General features: G+C 45.2%; 1 protein-coding gene and 1 pseudogene across 1 annotated transcript in view; both read right to left on the bottom strand.

Moving 5' to 3' along the window:
- The window catches only part of KEL (Kell metallo-endopeptidase (Kell blood group)), a 199,178-nt gene that overhangs the window by 66,889 nt on the left and 113,180 nt on the right, over positions 1-19,109 (bottom strand). Inside the window, exon 6 of the mRNA XM_030853678.2 lies at positions 15,099-15,156. Within this exon, the coding sequence (XP_030709538.2) occupies positions 15,099-15,118 (20 nt within the window). The 5' untranslated portion in view covers positions 15,119-15,156. The remainder of the gene's footprint in view (positions 1-15,098; positions 15,157-19,109) is intronic.
- On the bottom strand, positions 16,168-18,062 carry LOC115851942 (MSL complex subunit 3-like; annotated as a pseudogene).

Raw genomic sequence — 19,109 nt, 5'->3', positions numbered from 1 at the left:
GCATTATTCAGAGATGCCACTAGGTGGGGGTGTATACACATTTCTGAGAAGGTACACACCTGCGATTCTTAGTATCTTGATCTCCGAAGTTTCTGGTTCGTTCTTTGGAGGGTAGGAAGTAACAACAGTAAGTTGTTAACGTTAATTAACTTGGGAAAAATGAGATAAATGTAATGAAGATACCTAGAGTCAAGCAGACACTATCTCAAGCCAAAGACATCTCATATCACCTCCGGTCACTATCAGATTCTAGTTAAGAATCCCAGACTGAGCTCATTTGCCTTTCTTTCTCATTCATTCCATAATGTGTTTCTCATGTACCTACCTCATAGTCACACATCTGTATTAAGAATACAACGCCTTTTTGCACACTGACAAGGGTGCTTGCTCTGTGTATGTTATTGGCATGCAAATTACATACAACCTGGGTTAACGTGAAGCAGGACATGACAGGCTTGGGAAAGGCAGATGCAGTCCTTATGCAAAAGGACTCCCTTTGAAATGGTAAAAAAAAAAAAAAAAAATCATGAAAATCCCCTACTTGACACTAAAAGTTATAAAGTGGATCATTTTAATGTCCCTAGTTGAGAAAAGTCGTACAATACAAAAAGGCAAAATCAGCGATGTTTTCCAGCGGGTGGGCATTTATCAGAGCACCCACTCCAGTTACTAAACAGCCATATTATTTGTTCGGCGTGTTGGCAATGCTGGGTGCACACACACATTTGCGAGCGCCTCGCGATAATGATGGGTGGGAAGCACCGTGGCGGTGCCTTGGCATCGGACCCGAGTTCAAACACAACTTCTGTCACAAGCTGTGTTTCTTAACCTCTGTGGGTTTCATACTCTTTATTTGTAAAATGGTAATAATAACTTTTTTTTTTAGCAAGGTTGTTGTGAGGATTAGAAATAACGTATGCGGGCTTCCCTGGTGGCGCAGTGGTTGAGAGTCCGCCTGCCGATGCAGGGGGCGCGGGTTCGTGCCCCGGTCCGGGAGGATCCCACGTGCCGCGGAGCGGCTGGGCCCGTGAGCCATGGCCGCTGAGCCTGCGCGTCCGGAGCCTGTGCTCCGCAACGGGAGAGGCCACAACAGTGAGGGGCCCGCGTACCGCAAAAAAAAAAAAAAGAAAGAAAGAAAGAAATAACGTATGCAATATCACCAGCATGGGGTCCGGAGGTAGTTCTCAGTAACGGTGGTATTTATTGTTAAAACTTTCACTCTTAAGCAGTTTTGCTCTATCTGTGGTATTTAGAGACATTCTTCAACCTTTCCTATGGCATCCCTGGATTTTCTCTTCTTTTGTCAGCCGACTGAGCTAGTTGTCTGAGCTGAATATTGTCTGCATAAATTCTTCCCAGCTGCACCAGCCCCAGCCTCGGCTTCTCACTCCAAGCCCCGCTTTTGCTCCCTCGAGTCTAGTCTCATTCTGTTCTAAATGGAATCATCCTTTCTAATACTAAGTACTTCCCTCTTTACTGGGTCATCAAGTCCCCTTCTGTCTCTTTCCCTCTACACATTTCATGGTCTTAAGTGATGTTGATATCTAGTCACTATCAGGTCTTCCTTGACCCTGCAATTTCCTATTCAAATTTACACCCACTCATAATTTTGATTCAAGACAAAGAACTGTAATTGTAATCTACATATAAATGAGATTGGTCAATTTATCATGCCATTAAACAGAGTCAACCTTTTTCTAATTTTTTTTAATGTCTCTAAACTTCTAACCCATTACTCCTATACCCCAACTTCTTTCAAAATGCTTATTTGGATAATTCATTCCATAATTCAATGAAGTCTATCCAGAGAGCTTACACTCTGTCTGTTTCTCTTTCTCTCTCTCACACACACACACACACACACACAACATTCTAGAAGCACTGCTCAGCATCACCACCATCTCCCTTCCTTCAGAGGCCCCCAAATCACTGCAGCAAAATTTTTGGCCTGGTTCCCTTTTCTTTTAACGTGGCTTGGCCCTTGAGCCTCCTGCTTATAAAGAAACAGATTTTGCCACACTTAGGGACAGAACCGCTGTCCCCAGGCTTGTCAAGCAGACATCATCTCTGCACCATGGACCCCAACCTCCTGCTCCCATCACGTCTGGCCTGTGATGAGAGAGGAGCCATCTTGCTTTGAGTCTGTACTCCTGTCTACAGATTCATCAGTAGATCCCTTCACCTATCGCCATTCATCCATTTGTTTTTCTTTCTTTCATACTGTAGCTACACATCTGTTCCCTGGAAAATTCTTTTCAGGATTTGAACATGAATCTTGCCTGTTTTCTACTGGTTCCCTTAGCAACCTCATCAATTTACAGTGTTTGTTACCATGAACTTGCCTACTAAGTAGGGACTATCTCTCCCCTGCAACGTTTGCTCCCAGTCTACCTTGTGTCTTGCAGCTCAGAAGACCCAGGTTTAATTTCTATCGTGGACGCTGACCAGCCATGTAAATTTGGACAATGACTTATGTAAAAGGAAAGTGGAGCTGATCTCAGACAGCCGTTCCACCTCTGACATTGAGGATCTGGTATGGACCTCTTCCTTCATATATTGTATTTTTAATTTTCTCTAAGAGTCTGACCCCATAATAGAGAGGTTGGATAACTGCCCTAGAATCATGCAACTCAGAGCTGGTAGAGCAAAGACTTGAGCCTACGTTTGGTTATAAATTCCATGTTTTTCCATTAATCATCTTCCAAAGGCAAGATTGAATTCAGGAGGAAGAATCCGGGCTACTGGGAAGCTACTCTTCCACATTTCTAGCTTCTCTAACCACAGTAGTTTTCTGCTCAAATCATGGAGTATTCTCGAGGCTTCAAGAAGGTAGGTCATCTGTGAGAGTGAAATAAAATAATCTGGTAGAAGCCAGTTCTTTTCTAGAATCCAAACTCCTGAGGGGGAAGTCCCTGCTTAAAGATGCCTTTCTCAGTGTTCTCATGGCTGGTTGAAAACCAACAGCATCTTCCATGAAATGTCTATTTACAGAACTAGAAATACATGCCAAGAGATTAAACTTGAAATAAGTCAGGTGCCATTGGAACATGAGCATAAGTACACAGAGGATTCCTCATTTTCTGCCTGAAAACGCTCACTTTTCTTTCAAGAATGAAGTCAGGGCTTCCCTGGTGGCGCAGTGGTTGAGAGTCCGCCTGCCGATGCAGGGGGTGCGGGTTCGTGCCCCGGTCCGGGAGGATCCCACATGCCGCGGAGCGGCTGGGCCCGTGAGCCATGGCCGCTGAGCCTGCGCGTCCGGAGCCTGTGCTCCGCAACAGTGAGAGGCCCGCGTACCGCAAAAAACAAAACAAAACAAACAAAAAAAGAATGAAGTCAGACATGATTGCTCTGAGAAGCATCCCTTAATTCGTCCCCTCCTGGCTGAGTCGGAGGTTCCCCCTCTGTACTGCCACACCCCCTGCGCACAGCTCTCTGGGGGACCTATTACAATGTGCTGCCCACCAACCCACCTCCTCCCTTTCTGCACTGCGAGCGATCTGACGGAAGAGGCTGGATTTCATCTCTGAGGTCTCGGTGTCTAGCACAGTGTCGGATGCAGAATGAGTGTTCACTTGTACTGTGTGTGTATGTGTGTGTGTAAGAGACAGGGGGCAGGGGTGGTGAGAGGAACCTGGAAAAGTGGAAGAGGAGAGGAAAGGAGGAGAGGGAAAGAGGGAAAATGCAGAAGAAAAGAGAGGAGAAAAAGCAGAGAGAAAGTTAAAAATACATGGATCTGGTTCCACACTACATTAAGTACCTGGATCCCACAGGTTCCCCTAATAAGGGGAGCATGGATGGTGTTTTAGATCCTTGAGTACAAGCTTCAACCCACATACTACATCCCATAGCTCTTAAAATATACGAGTATCCCCCTTTCTCCAGTGATGGTTCCTCAAGTAAATGGTTGCAGGCTTTTGGAGCAAGTCTGGGAAATCCCACTGGATATACTGGGCTGGCCAAAAAGTTTGTTCGGGTTTTTCCAGAGGACAGGTCAGAAAACCCCGAACGAACTTTCTGGCCAGTCCAAATACTTGTCGTGGCATCACAGGGCCCTACTTCTGGTGCCTCAGGTTCTTACATCTGATGACGCTGGGTCTGAGAGCCGGTTCCAATCTGAAGACTGGGCAAAGGGATCGTGACTTCTCTGGGGTTGCTGGTCTGAGCCTTCTTCTCATTCATTCTTGATTTCTTTCAATTACGTACACTAAGCAGTACTCTTGTTACCCTTATCTCTTGCCCCGTGAACACCATGTTCTATCTGCTATACGCAAAGGTCCATGGGGTTCAGGCTCCACCTGTGTGTCGTTTCGACCTTGCTGACTAACAGGGCAAGTATGCACCGTCTGCATCTGACAGTTAAGTGCTGCCACATGGCCTCTGCTACTCTGGTTACCTGTATACCTTGGCCACTAGGATGCCCAGTTCTGTAACAGCATCTCCTAACAACAGCCTCAGCTGATGTCCTCCTTAGCCATGCATTTTTATCATCTTGCTAATAAGCAAAGGGTCCTCCAGGCCTCCCTCCCAAAGAACATGGTCAACTGTGGATTTTTCAGTCTTATATAACAGCCCCATAATAGCATTTCCACTTTTCTAAACCTCTGATCCCTTCCTTCAGAGTCTCGCAAGGCAATTTTTGGCATCTCTACTTAATTTAATGAAGGCTGGTACTTTTTTCAAAATTCCACGAGTCAGCAAATAGCTTACAGGAGACCCACTTCCCAGGACCCTTGCCAAGGTGTTAATCCTGCATGATGGCAGACTGTCTCCACATCAACAGACTCTCCCTGATTTAGCTTTGCATTCCAACCACCCTCTGATTTACCTCCCTCTAGATCCACTCCCAAGCAGGCTCTCCCAGTGCCTGCCAGCGTGTGTTAGGCAGTTCCTGCGGCAGCTTTGATGGATGTTATCTCTTTTCTGTTAGCAGCCTTAGCACATTTGTGGCCTTGGGGACAACAGAAAATAAATTTGGAAGAAAGGGTAGTAAAAATATTGTTTCACCAAGACAAGACTGTCTCAGCAACAACTGTGTGAGAACAATGACCAGGGGATAGGGAAACTATTCCCCACACAAACACAGCTATCTGGTCAACAGAGTCAGGAAGAGTTGTGATAACACTTGAGGATTTTTAAATACTTCACAAATATAAAGTATTAAGGCAACTACTGTCTTGTGTTAAATCCAAATAATGCATATACCCAGTCTAGAAATCCTAAGGCCAAGACAGCGGCCCACCACTAAAGAAACCTGAAGCATGGGGTTCACTAAAGGCAACAAAATACCCCCAATCCAAATCAGCTTCCTCATCAGATTGACTGAACCCCTCAAACTTACAGGTGGACCTCCCCCGCAAAAAAGGTTTGTCCATACTGAGGAATAAATACCATTAACCTCAGTCTCAACTGTCCTATATACAATGTACAGAATTTAATTTAAAAACTTATGAAGGACTTCCCTGGAGGTGCAGTGGTTAAGAATCCGCCTGCCAATGCAGGGGACACGGGTTCGAGCCCTGGTCCGGGAAGATCCCACATGCCGCGGAGCAACTAAGCCCGTGCGCCACAACTACTGAGCCTGCGCTCTAGAGTCCGTGAGCCACAACTACTGAACCCACGTGCCACAACTACTGAGCCTGCGCGCCTAGAGCCCGTGCTCCGCAACGAGAAGCAGCACAATGAGAAGCCCGTGCACCACAACGAACAGTAGCCCCCGCTCACCACAACTAGAGAAAGCCCGCGCACAGCAACAAACACCCAATGCAGCCAAATAAATAAATAAAATAATTAAAAATAAATAAAATTAAAATGGACAGGGGCTTTGAATTTTAACAAATGACTGTCTAATGTCTGTTGAACTGATAATAAGAATGCCCTCTTCATCAACCACCCTTGCCCTATTTTTAACTAGCCATTAAAAATCAAAGAAATGTGGATTCTAACCTCAAATAGTTCTCCATCTGTGAGAGAAAGGAAAAGTACAATTGATTCTAACACAGTGTCCCAAGAGCCCAGAAGAGAAATACTGATTCTTGGGCTGCAGCTGAGCAGTGTTTTCTGACCCAGTAATGGATAAAGGAGACATGATTGAGAGAAAAAAACTAGTTGGTCAAACCAATGGCAGAACTGACAACAGAATCTAGTTTTTCAAACTTCTTTTCCACCTCTCCATCCTCGGAAATTCTCCTGTCCAGATCAAAGTTGGATAAATTAAAAGTTGGAATCTCCAGGATCTGAAGTCACTCAGTATAGACTCCTCTAGCCCCTTATTAAATGTGTACCCATCAAGTTCCCATCAAATTTATAGGCTTGTAATGGCAATAATTCCAGTAACTCCTTCATAACAGTCACTGTACGTTTACATTCCTCCCTTGAAAGGAACACATACTGTTAGAAAGTAACTACCGATTCAGTGTCACTTTTAACAATTTACATTTCAGTTATCACAATAGTATTCACAAACACTTGAAAGACAGCAAGTAACACTTACATATGCAAGAAACATTTTTATTCAGTCTACTTGCAATGTTAATGCAAGGAAATGGGAACAATTGATCTGATCCTTAGTCTACATAAAGTCAGTTAGTCTACATAAAGTCACTTGATGTAAGGTCATTTAACTGAAGGCAACACCCTTCTCACTCCAAAGAAGTGGCTTACACCGGAACATAATTACCAGCAGGTAGGATGACACTGTTTATAACATGCAGAGCTAGTTTTATATATATATATATTCATTCTAGGAATCTTTATTTTTGCATTTTATATTTAGGTCTATGAGCCATTTTGAACCTTGTGAAAGTGTAAGCTCAATGTCTAGATTCTTTTCTGTCTCTTCATATGACAATGATTTTTTTTTAAATTTTATATCGGAGTACAGTTGATTAACAATGTTGTATTCGTTTCAGGTGTAGCGCATAGTGATTCAGTTATACATATATCTATTCTTTTTCAAATTCTTTTCCCACTGAGGTTATTACAGAACGTGGAGCAGAGTTCCCTGTGCTATACTGTAGGTCCTTGTTGGTTATCTATGTTAAATATAGCAGTGTGTACATGTCAATTCCAAACTCCCAATCTATCCCTCCCCACCCAGAGCTAATTTAAATATAGGTAGAATCAGTGGCAGGATTTCCTGACACCTCCCCCATCTTCCCTTAATTTGTCTGACATTCCAGCCCCAGAGATACTGTCCTCCCAGTAAGCAACCATTAGAAATACAAGGTTCTGAATAGCTAGCACAAGAGCCCATTGTCACACGTGGAAATCCCAGCGGGAAATAAAAGTAGGTTTATTCCTATCAGCTGAGAGGACTAGGGAGCAAGAAATCAAGGGCATGGAAGTTCTGATGAAGGAAGATAAAGGAATCAAATCATTTTCATAGAAAAGTCAGGCCTGGGTCCTAGAATGACCAGTGGTACCATGAACGTCCTGCATATATGGGATTTTAGGAGTTAGGTGAAGTGCAAAACTTTCTAACCCCAAGTTGGAAAATTTGAGTGTTGCCTATGGAGAACCATGTCCATATCAATCTAGTTTCACCAAATCTTTCAGCTTTAAATTTCCTGATGTAAATAGGGTCCTGGCAACCATGCCTGATGAATACAGAAGAAAAGTGATAGTGACCCAGTAGTCTGCCGATAAATATTTAATCACTGGCTCCCCAGTTGTAGCATTTGCTGACTTGCAGCATTCACCAGTTTCCATGGTGTCAGTTTCACTCTCATCATGTCTAGTTTCAAGCTACCAACATCACATCACTGAGCTTGGAGATGGGAAGAGATTCTCACCATTATATATATTCTCACCATTATATATTTCTTTCTTTCTTTCTTTTTGATTTTTAAAAAAATTATTTATTGGAGTATAATAGCTTTACAATGTTGTGTTAGTTTCTGCTGTACGACAAAGTGAATCAGCTATATGTATACATATATCCCCATATCTCCTGTTTCTTGAGCCTCCCTCCCACCCTCTCTATCCCACCCCTCTAGGTAGTCACAAAGCATCGAGCTGATCTCCCTGTGCTACGTGGCAGCTTCCCACTCTACTATATACAGTATTTCTACCATACTGACACAAGTGACACAACTTCAGTGGAATAGACCAAAGTAAAATGCAGTAAAATAATTAGGAGTTTTGAGTTTTGATTACCTTTGTTTTTAACAATCTATTTGATTGTAAGTGTCTATTATTTAATTTTTGATAATGACTATGTTTAATTCCTGAAAATTTAACAATCAATTTTCAGCAGGGCTCCAGGCCATCAGTGTAGTATTCCACCTCGGGTTTTTCCCTTAGATCCTGTTCTGCATTCAACCCAGCATCTTTGTCATTCTCCTTCCCTTGAGTTAGACAAGCATCAAATGCTATGGAAGGAAACCTCACGGAATTGCCCTTTAAAAGAACTATTCTTAAGCTCCCTATGAACTTACTTAGGTCATTTTCAAAATTTAAGGCAATGAAATTCCAGCACTGACCGTAAATAATACCTTTGTGAATACAGTCGAGTTGCCCACCATGCAAAGGTTTCCACATCAATACCCTCTGTACCCACTATAAAATGTGTCATCTTGTGATTCCAGTGAGTGGAGCATCTTTCAGGACACTTGCAAGCCCCCAAGGGATCTGGATTTGATTAGTGAAGATACCCATAACCACTCTCCAGAGAGCATTCATTAATTCCATCTCCCAGGGCTTGCACTGCCTACACAATGTGCCATTTTTATTTCTGCGTTACTTTATATATTACGTTGTCTCTCTCTGGAATTCACTTTTCCCATTCTCGGCCTGTGAAGTTGCTCTATACTTCAAAGCTTGAATCAAATGACACCACGTTTGAGAAGACTCAATGTAACCAGCTCCCTCCCTGTATTCCCAGAGTGCTTTGCATATCCTAGTAACTAACACAGAGTTTAGTCTTCCCACACTAAATTCTCAGCTCTTCAAGTTAGACGTCATGCCTTCTCTACCTTTGCATCTCCTGTACCAACAACAGAGATGTTCAGTAAATGCCAGCCGTTTTTAGCAACGAGGTTTGTAGATGAATCTGGAATATGAGTGGACGCTGTACACGAAAACACGGAAGGCCACCTTAGTTGACAGTAATAGATGTATAGTAACAAAAGCGCAGGAAGAAGTTACCCCACTGCCCCTCTATCCCGGTTAGTTGTCTAAACCAGCACTAGTTGTTAAGACCCACATAACAGCAGGCACAAGAGGAAGCAATGTGGATAGTGAGAGGTCTAGAAAGTGTTCAGTGGCGACATTTCACCAGTAAATCTGAATATTTTATAGGGGAATATCTAGCTGCCTTCACTTATCTGCTGGTCTGCCTGTGTGAACCGAAATTGCACAGTGGGTGAGTGTTAAGAGGGAGTCACAGTGGGGCTGGATATAAGGGCTTCATCCTAAACATTAGCACACAGCAGCAAAGAGAGGGACCGCCTCACGGCTGCGAGGGCTCCATCTCTAGACTGGGTTCCAGCAGGGCCTCTGTGTGTGCTGCCGTGGGGATGCCTGAGCTCAGAGGAGGTGGGCCTGGATGACCTACGCACTCCCCTGCAATTCCATGAGGCAGTGGCTTACTTACATCATGACTCTAAACCTAGGGAGACTTTCGTACACACACTCTTAGAACTGGGATCCCCATATTCCTTCCAGCAAGCGGGAAAAGTAAGTTCAAATGACTCTCCAGGTTACGTCTATGCAGTTGCTTCACTTGACACTGTGTACACCAAGGGTCCCTGTCACATCCAGACAAGTGTGTGGAACCAAAGTATCCCCAGGTCACGTCCACGCAGGATTCTAACAGCAAGTAGGAAGCTGGACCATTAGGCTAAAGTCACTCAAGAAGTCTAAAGTCAAACTGGGATGAAAATCTTGGGGATCTAAGTCCTGGTTACGGTCTCCAGAAATAGCACCTGGGATAAAAGTCATTAAGAAAGGATGGCTCCGATAATAGCAGGTACACCCTCAAATCCCCTCTTCCAGGGCCCTTCACATTGTTGAGATTGGGACAAGGGCTTTTTATACAATTCCCTGATTGGAAATCCCACCAGCTAACTGTCTAGATCAGCACTTCTCAAATATTACTGCGCACTGTGAATCGCCCTGGGGTCCTGTTAAAAATGCAGATTCGGATTCAGCAGGTCTGGGATGGAGGCCCAGATTCTGCATTTCCAAAAAGCTCCCAGGAGATGCCAATGTGGTTCCAGGGATCACACTTTGAGTAGCAAGGGACCACAGGCAAGTTTTTAAAGAATGCCACGCCTGGGAGATGCTGCCTATGACAGGGCAGTCACTGTGAAGGAATAAAGCATGTGATACCTTCTCCAAATCCGGCCAGAGACCCCACTCCTACAGGAACACTGTGAAAAACAGGCAAGAGACTGCTGTAGGCTGTTGGTTATTTTTACATTTTTAGGCGGAAACGTGCAGAGATGAGAGTCACAGAAGAGAGTCTCTCAGGAGGAAAATCTGAGTGGATTTGTGTGCTGATTGAGAAGGAAAAAGCTGAAGGAAAGTGTTTGCATATCAGGAGGAGATAATTGCCTCTCATTTCGTTTTTCAGTTTTTCACAAAATTTGCAAGGAGGGTACGTAATTAGTCCCTAGAGACTTAGAGGAAAGAAAGTTCTCAGGATGAAAAAAATGTTTTCCCAGCTGGCCTTTACTGCAGGATCCAACGTATCTGCCCACCTTTTTGGAGAGGCCCACAAATGGGAATGTGTCCCGTGGTAGTTATTTTTTTTTTTTTTAAAAAAAAAGCTTACTTGAAGACCAAGCTTCCAGGCAATAAGAGGAGACTCGGGTCTCCAGGCCACACACTCTGTAGGGGGATGCTTGCCCCTCCCACCAACTCCTTTCTTCACAGGCTTGGGTCTGGGGTGGTCCCCACACTGTCACTGTCCCCACTGCAAACGAGGACCAGGGCCTCTCTAGACACCCTGTAGGCGGAGCTAGCTCCCGAAGTCAGAGGAAGTTTGCACGTATTCTTTGTCCTGTTTTGCTAATCCCAGCCCAGTCCACATTCAACCTGGTATAAGAAATCAGCCACCAGAGCTATTCCCACTCATACCCTCCTTCCATGACTTCCTAAACCATTCCCAGATTTCCAAGGAATGCCTCCGCTCATCCGCCCACAGCCCATTACCCACAGTACCCATCCTGTTCCACTTCCTCCTCACCAGCCTTCTATCGCCTCTGCCTTACCCCGCAGGGCTGCTGGCAACCTCCTGACCAGGCGGCTTCCCGGAAACCCAACCTCAGAGGGCCCTCCCTCTGGGCCATGCATCTAAGGTTCTGTGGGAGAAGCGGAGTGCTAGCCCTTGAGAAGACGACGGTAGCAAGTCTGGGGTCAATGATCCAGCTCTCCCCTCTTCCCTGAGTGCATAGGAAGGATTGAAAAAAAGAAAAAAAATAAAGAATGAATCGCATGCCCTTCTTTCTAGGCATGGGGCCCTCATGACCTTGCTGTATATGGGGATTGAGAAAGTGGCCCCCAGAGAGTCATTTCTCTTTAAAGGCAAGAGGTCTGGGGCCAGGAGGGCGTAGTGGGCAGCCTGGGTGTGACTGCTGCCTCTACTCCAGGAGCAATCCCACATGGGGGTCCCAACAAAAGGCACATTGTTATTTCTGTTTTGAGGATCCCAGGCCTCTCTGCTCTTCTCCAAGAATCTCCCACTTTCAGAATCCCATCCTAGACTCTGAAGCCAGTTCCTAGGAAAAGAACACCCCCCCCCAAAATCTGCACACAAAGAAACGTAAAGGAATGTGAACAAAACCGTAGAGCAGGACCAGGGAGGAGAGATTTTAATAGCACGTTTCATAATCATAGCTACATTTACTGAGTTCTTAGTACACACCAGACCCTGTGCTAACAGCTCCATTTGGATTATCTTTTTTTTTTTTTTTGCGGTACGCGGGCCTCTCACTGTTGTGGCCTCTCCCGCTGCGGAGCACAGGCTCCGGACGCGCAGGCTCAGCGGCCATGGCTCACGGGCCCAGCCGCTCCGCGGCATGTGGGATCCTCCCGGACCGGGGCACGAACCCGTGTCCCCTGCATCGGCAGGCGGACTCTCAACCACTGCGCCACCAGGGAAGCCCGAATCACACATTTTTGAAATAGCGTACACCCCTGACCGTAGAGACACTCTACTCTTAATTGTCCAATAACTCTCGAGGTATTTTTTGGCTGGCTCCTTCTCTAGCTCCTTGTCTTTCCACTGTTTTCTAAATACGAATGTCCCCGCATCTCTCTTCTCATCCTTCTTTCCTCTCTCTAGTCTCTCCTTCAGAAAACTCACCTTCTCCCTTAACGAGAGCAATCCTGAAAATGTAAAAGAGACTCTGCCTTTGTGTTCTCAGCCCACATCTCACACAACCACATACTCAACATGTGTAAAAACTACACACATAATCCTCTCCTCCCCCAAAGTCAATATCCTGTTCATGGCCTCCCTAACCCCCAGTTATCCAGGCTTGAAACCTGGGAGGTATTTCTTTTGTTGTTGTTGCTTTGTTTTGTTTTTCTAAATTTATTTTATTTATTTTTGGCTGTGTTGGGTCTTCGTTGCTGCGCACAGGCTTTCTCTAGTTGTGGCGAGCGGGGGCTACTCTTCATTGCAGTATGCGAGCTTCTCACTGCAGTGGCTTCTCTTGTTGTAGAGCACGGGCTCTAGGCACACAGGCTCAGTAGTTGTGGCGCACGGGCTTAGTGCTCCGCGGCATGTGGGATCTTCCTGGGCCAGGAGTTGAACCTGCGTTCCCTGCATCGGCAGACGAATTCTTAACCACTGTGCCACCAGGGAAGTCCCTGGGAGGTATTTCTGAGTTCTCCTTCTTTCTTCTAAACCACTTGGAATTGTTATCCTTAGAAATATACTTTTTCTCATCCTGTCCCCTTCCTTTTTTCATAGCCACCAATTAGGTTCAAGGATTCACTTCCTCTTAATCATCACAACAGCATTCTTAATGGTTTTCTTATTTGTACATTTCTGTATATGTATTTGTACATTTCTGTATTGGATCCAACCTATCCATATCCTGCTGTTTTATTTATTTTTCTAAAGTATTATGTCCATAGGCTGTTTTTTTTTAATAATCTGAGGCAATGTTATTCCATTTATACATTACTTTCAACGTCATCTACTTTCATACAGAAAAAGACTACAAGGACACATTTTAAAATATTAACAATGAGGGGATATGGGGATATACGTATATGTATAGCTGATTCACTTTGTTATACAGCAGAAACTAACACAACATTGTAAAGCAATTATACTCCAAAAAAGATGTTAAAACAAAAAAAATATTAACAATGGCTATCTCTAGGTGTGGATTATAGGCATTTAAATGTTTTCATATGTATATATAGCTTGTTTTTCAAATTCTTTTTATTTGAACACATATTATTTCAGTATCACAAAAAAAATGTTTTTAAACAACATCTATTCCCTCCCTTGTCTATAAATCAAGCACAAACTCTCCCTGGTAATCCCAGCTTTCTACAGCTCCACCCATCTACCCCTCCAGCCTAACATTCACCTCCTTCTTACTGCATGATTTGTGCTTCCACCAAGCTGGACCACTCGCTATTCTCCAAATATTAAATCCACCCTCTGCCTGCACACCCTTTCCTTACTCTTCCCTATGCTCAGAATACCCTGTCCTGCCATCTCTGCCTGGAAGATTCTTACCCACACTTCAATGTCTCTCCTTTATGAAGCTTCATCCTCTATCCAGATGTGAACTTGTCCTGTCGGGAATTCTCAACGAGGGAAGTTAGCATGTTCCGCCTTGCGTGATAATTTTTCTTGTGCCAGTCTCGTCCCAAACACTAGATTCCTCATTTCTCAGTGGCAGGCCTCTCTTTTCATCTTTATAGCCCTCACAACACCCCGCTGCAACGTGTCTTACAAAGTGTAAGGACTTCATAAATTTTGGTTAAACAAACGCATGAGTACATCTGTTGGGTTTTCATTCCTAATCCTGAGAAGTCAAGTCTTGCCAAATGGAAACTCACGTTTTCTTTCATGATTATTTGAATGTGTGCATTACAGACTTTAATAGCTGGTAAGGGGGCAAGCATGGCCTGACAATTTCTTATCAGAAAGATAGGATGAGACCAGATGTGTTTCAGAATCCAATCCCAGAAGGGTCTGGGTACACCCTGTAATCAAATACGCTACTATTTCTGCAGCAAAATACACGAATATGCACACTAAATGGAATAAATAAAGGCAATAAATGGCCTCAAGTAAGTTCAGATCAAGTTTCACTACCTAGTTAGTTTGACCCAAAATTAGAAAAGAACTTTCAGTTGTCAAAGCATTTTTGATTACAGCCTTGTAGATCAGGGGCTGTGAACGGTTAGACCTCATTCACTGAGTGCCCACCACGTACTGGTTCCTACACCGCACAACGACTGTGAAGGTTGCCATCTCTGTATCACAGGTGATAAAAACCGAGACTCAAGACGTTTAAGGATCTCCACCCCAAGTCACATAGGTAATAAATGTACGGCTGGGATTTGAACCCAGAGTCTTCTAACTCCAATACCTACTCATTTACAGCCATTAAAATGCCAAACGTGAAATCTTCCCAGTTTTCAAACAGCGCCACACCGATCTCTGAACACAGGATTCAAAGTCTATTGCTTAGGTCTGCAAACAGGGGGAGTATTTAATAAATGGTGAATAAAGGAATGTACTAAAGAATAAATTCCCATGATGGGCTGTTGACCATCAGTGATGAGTAAGAGACAGTGATGGGGAGGAAACAGGGAGGGTGTCCCTTTCCTCAAAGATAGGATCTAACTTGGGTCCCAGCCATTACTGTGGAACCAGTCAGAGGTCCAGCCCTGAGTGCTCTGTCACTCACGGGGAATCCACGACCGTCAGGCTTTCAGGGGGCTGCTGGCCCTCCACTTACCACTTCTCCGATTGTGATCTCACCCTACCCGGCCCCATACTGATGTGTGTCACATCCTGTGGGTGTTACAGATGCATGAGCAATAATGAGGAATTCAACGCATGGGCCCATTTTATGTTTCATTCACCATCACTGCCACCCAGAAAGCAGTATCTTTCTTACCCGATAGGTTTCCATGACATCGCATCCGGAGGTTCAACGTTCTAAAACATCTGAAGTCCTGAAATCAGAGGTGAAAGAGTTAATTCAGGGATGACCCTGGAGTCAGGAATACTGCATTCTGTGCAGCAGGCTTCACTCCACCTCACACTAGCCAGCATCCTTTCCAAACGGACCTCCTATTTATACCCTCCCCCCAACCCATCTTGACTTCCTCCTGCCAACCTCTCTCCTGTCTTCTGGACTTTTCACCCTTAGACTTTCCTCTCCCTGGTTACGGTCTCACATCCCCTCTCAGCGTTGATGACTGGGGCCCCCTCTTTGTTCACGATGCGTGCCTGTCCCTTCATGTTCATTCAAGACTCTGAGCCACGGCCCCCCAGACTCCAACTCAGCAAACTGGAGCCAACGGTTCGGGACAAACCCCCTGGAGTACGTTTTAGGACCCACTGTACTTGTCGAGTAATTTTTTTTTTTTTAACGTTCAGGCAATGCTTTATTTAAATCACCAAAAATAAGGTTTTATAGGAAAGGAACTGTAACAAGCACATGTACAGCTGCAAATTTTCTTTTGCCATCAATATCAACTCCCTCTAAAATATTCTGGGACGACTTTTCAGTTTCCAAGCACAACTAATGTTTTATTGCTCAGCTCATCACAAGAATGAAAACGGTTTGCAAAACAATTTTGTTGAATGCTAACAAATAACTAAAAAATGTGGTTATTGCTAACAAGTAACTCCGTCTACTGAGACAGCCCAACCTACACACACTTCGGTGAACATTTCACTGTGAACACAACTGCTCTCTTCCCACCGTCACAGATGACAGGTACCGTGGCAAGGGTCAGATGCTGGAGGCCGTTCAGGCACCTAGGAAGTAATCCTTAACAGAAATAACTACGGTAGGTAAGCAGCTCAAACAAACGGGCCCACCTCTGCCACACCTGCCCCAAAGGGGGTGTCGCATTGGCTCTGCCTCTAAGGAAGGCCCACCAACTCCCTAGTTCTTTACTGGGAACCGAGAGCGCAAAGCCAGATAGAGAAGCTGTTCTTCCAGAACCATCAAAGCCTTAATAAATTGCCCTGGGGTTCTTCGTGCTGTCGTGCGCCTCACAGGCAGCAACATAGGCAGACTCTGCGAAAAAGTCATCATGGTATTCTGCTAAAAACCTCAGAAAGCGATCAAAGTGCTTCAGTAAAGCCTTCAGATTCTTCTCAGAAGAGGACATCTTTCCAAGGATTTCTGGAAGTTTCACAAACGATCGCAGCAAGGGTTGTGCCCCATAAACGTAAGAGGGTGGGGGCGGCTGGTCCCCTGGGGGGTAACTGTCGGGTACAAGTTTCCAGGAGAGGACCTCATTTATTTCATTAGTTCTTCCGCCTTCAAAGCCAGCAAACACCGCACTCCCTTCCTTGCGCGGGGTCAGAGGAACAGGTGAGGATGATCTGCTGCGAACAGGTGTCTTCTCTTCCAGGTGAGGATGATCTGCTGCGAACAGGTGTCTTCTCTTCCAGGTGAGGATGATCTGCTGCGAACAGGTGTCTTCTCTTCCAGGTGAGGATGATCTGCTACGAACAGGTGTCTTCTCTTCCAGGTGCAGGCACAGCCTGGGCATGCTGGCAGACGTGTCCTGCTGCCGGCGCTTGGGCTGAGGCGAGGCGCTGCTCTCAGCCTGTCGTGATTGGCAAAGTGGCGTGTGGACCGCCTCCGAGACTGCAAGGCTTCCGGCTCGGCTTTGCGCCTTTTGGGGGTGGCCGGTTCGCCTGTGGTTCGCTGACTCTCTGTGGACTGTGGTGTGGATGGATTCAACAAAGGTGGGCTTGGAGAGACATCGTCCTGGTTCCCGTTAGTGTTTGTGGTACCTTCCTGAATCGGAAGAAAAAATTTGGATGAAGTCACCTTTTTATACTGAACTTGTTCATATGGATAGAGCAAAACCAACGGGAGAGTGTAATCGGAGGTTATTCTTTTGTTTTGTTTTTTTAAATATATATATTTTTAAATTATTTTATTTATTGATTTCTGGCTGTGTTGGGTCTTCGTTGCTGCACGCGGGCTTTCTCTAGTCGCTGTGAGTGGGGGCTACTCTTCATTGCAGTGCGCAGGCTTCTCACTGCGGTGGCTTCTCTTGTTGCGGAGCGCGGGATCAGTAGTTGTGGCGCATGGGCTTAGTTGTTCCGTGGCATGTGGGATCTTCCCGGACCAGGGCTTGAACCCATGTCCCCTGCATTGGCAGGCGGATTCTTAACCACTGCACCACCAGGGAAGCCCCTCAAAGGTTATTCTTAATCCATCTACAATCTCCTTACAAAGGTCAACGTTCTTTTCTGCTGGGATATATTGCACATTCATGTTGGCGTGTGGCATAGCATAATAGTGACGAGGCCTCTCATTGGCTGAAAAGGCTGCATTGATAGCAAAATGCTTCACGTACGATTCCAAAATAGTTATGATGTTGGTCTGGCACGGAAGTTTCACTAACCGTTTCCTCCTGTTGATATAGTAACGATCGTCCTCAAGCTGCTTCTTCAGAACTTCAGGGGTTTCTATAGTTTTGTTCTTTCTTCCATTTCCTTTTTTGCGTGCAGCTCTGGTTCTTCCTTCACTTCAGTCTTTTCTTCAATATCACTTTCTTCACTTATTTCTTCATCTTTTTCTTCACTACTGTCATCAGAGGAACTGCTGACTGAGTTTTCAACTTTTCATTTTTTCTTCAGCAGGGAGGCTTTTTAAGAGAGTCCACACCAGGCAGCCTGCAGCCCTTCCTCTCTCTTCCTGTGCTTCTCAGGCGAGCTACAGCTTTTCTTGCCAATTTACGCTGCAATCTCTGATTTTCATCGGTGTCACGAAGGACATGATCTTCAGCTGCCCATCTATCCCAGCTTCTGTTCCAACATTAAAATGGATCAGATATTCCGGGATCTTTCTGCCTTTTTCATCTTTCCCAACAATAACATCGACCATCTTGGCATCCATCCAGCACTTGCACCTTGGTGGGGTCAGGCTCGAAGCACAGCACTTCCTCCCCTGAGTGGAATTTAAATTTCATGCCCTCGCTGCCACTCGTTTGCTCATCGTGGTGGAGGGCGAGGCTCTGGGGTGGGCGGAGCGCGGGCGGTGGGGGACTTGTGGAGTAATTCTACATTCCAGGTTTTTGTTTACGATACTGCCAAATTAACATAGGTGAAGTTTAAGTTGAATGTAGAATCAACTTTTCTCTGCGTCGGGGTCTTCTGCAGACCAGAGTTTCCTCGGTGTAGGCTCTGTGGAAGCCCTTGCTACAGAACAAAACCTCTCTCGGGCCCAGGAGTCCTGCACCCCTGTGACCCAGGCAAACTCAACTTCAGTCAGGAGATAATGAGGTGTCCCATCAAACCAGGCCAGGCGTCGCCTGAGACATTACAAGGCAGGCTGGTCGAGGCCTTGGTTGGCCACTTAGTGCGTGCTTTGGACCAGGCCACACACTGCCTATACTCGACAGTCTGGGGTCCCCGATGTGTCCTCAGTTTCCCTTACTCATTCCTGGTGAGCATTCTCACTGGCAAGAGATCCTGTTCCTCTCATTCAAGTCATTCATGCTGTAGGTTTTATAGGTCAGATTTCTGTTAAGATGTCAAATAGCAGGTATAAAAAGCCATTGTGTCCACACAATAATCCTCTAGAGACTTGGAAGCCATCTGAAAGACCCCTCCTTGTTACACATCTTTCTCTCTCCACATCCATCTTCTCAGTTCTCCTGGCTGAGTTATTCCTATGCGTTTTGGCTTCTCTTCCTACCCCAGAAAATGACTCTTAAAAAAAAAACATAACTGGGAATGCAGACGAGGGTGACGGTACCACCACCACGGTTTTTTGTAGCGATGATTCTGATCATCAGTGTCTTGGGACATGTCAAGCTTCTCAAGAGAATGAAAAAGTGGGGATGAAGAATGGGACAGAGGGATGGACAGAGTATGGACCTGAATATTCCCTTATGGTTCACTGGCCTTTACAAGGGGCGGTGACAGAGGG

This window comes from Globicephala melas, chromosome 9 (genome assembly GCF_963455315.2).
Source record: "Globicephala melas chromosome 9, mGloMel1.2, whole genome shotgun sequence".
In the NCBI taxonomy this organism is placed as follows: domain Eukaryota; kingdom Metazoa; phylum Chordata; class Mammalia; order Artiodactyla; family Delphinidae; genus Globicephala; species Globicephala melas.
This window is presented reverse-complemented; position numbering and strand designations above follow the sequence as displayed.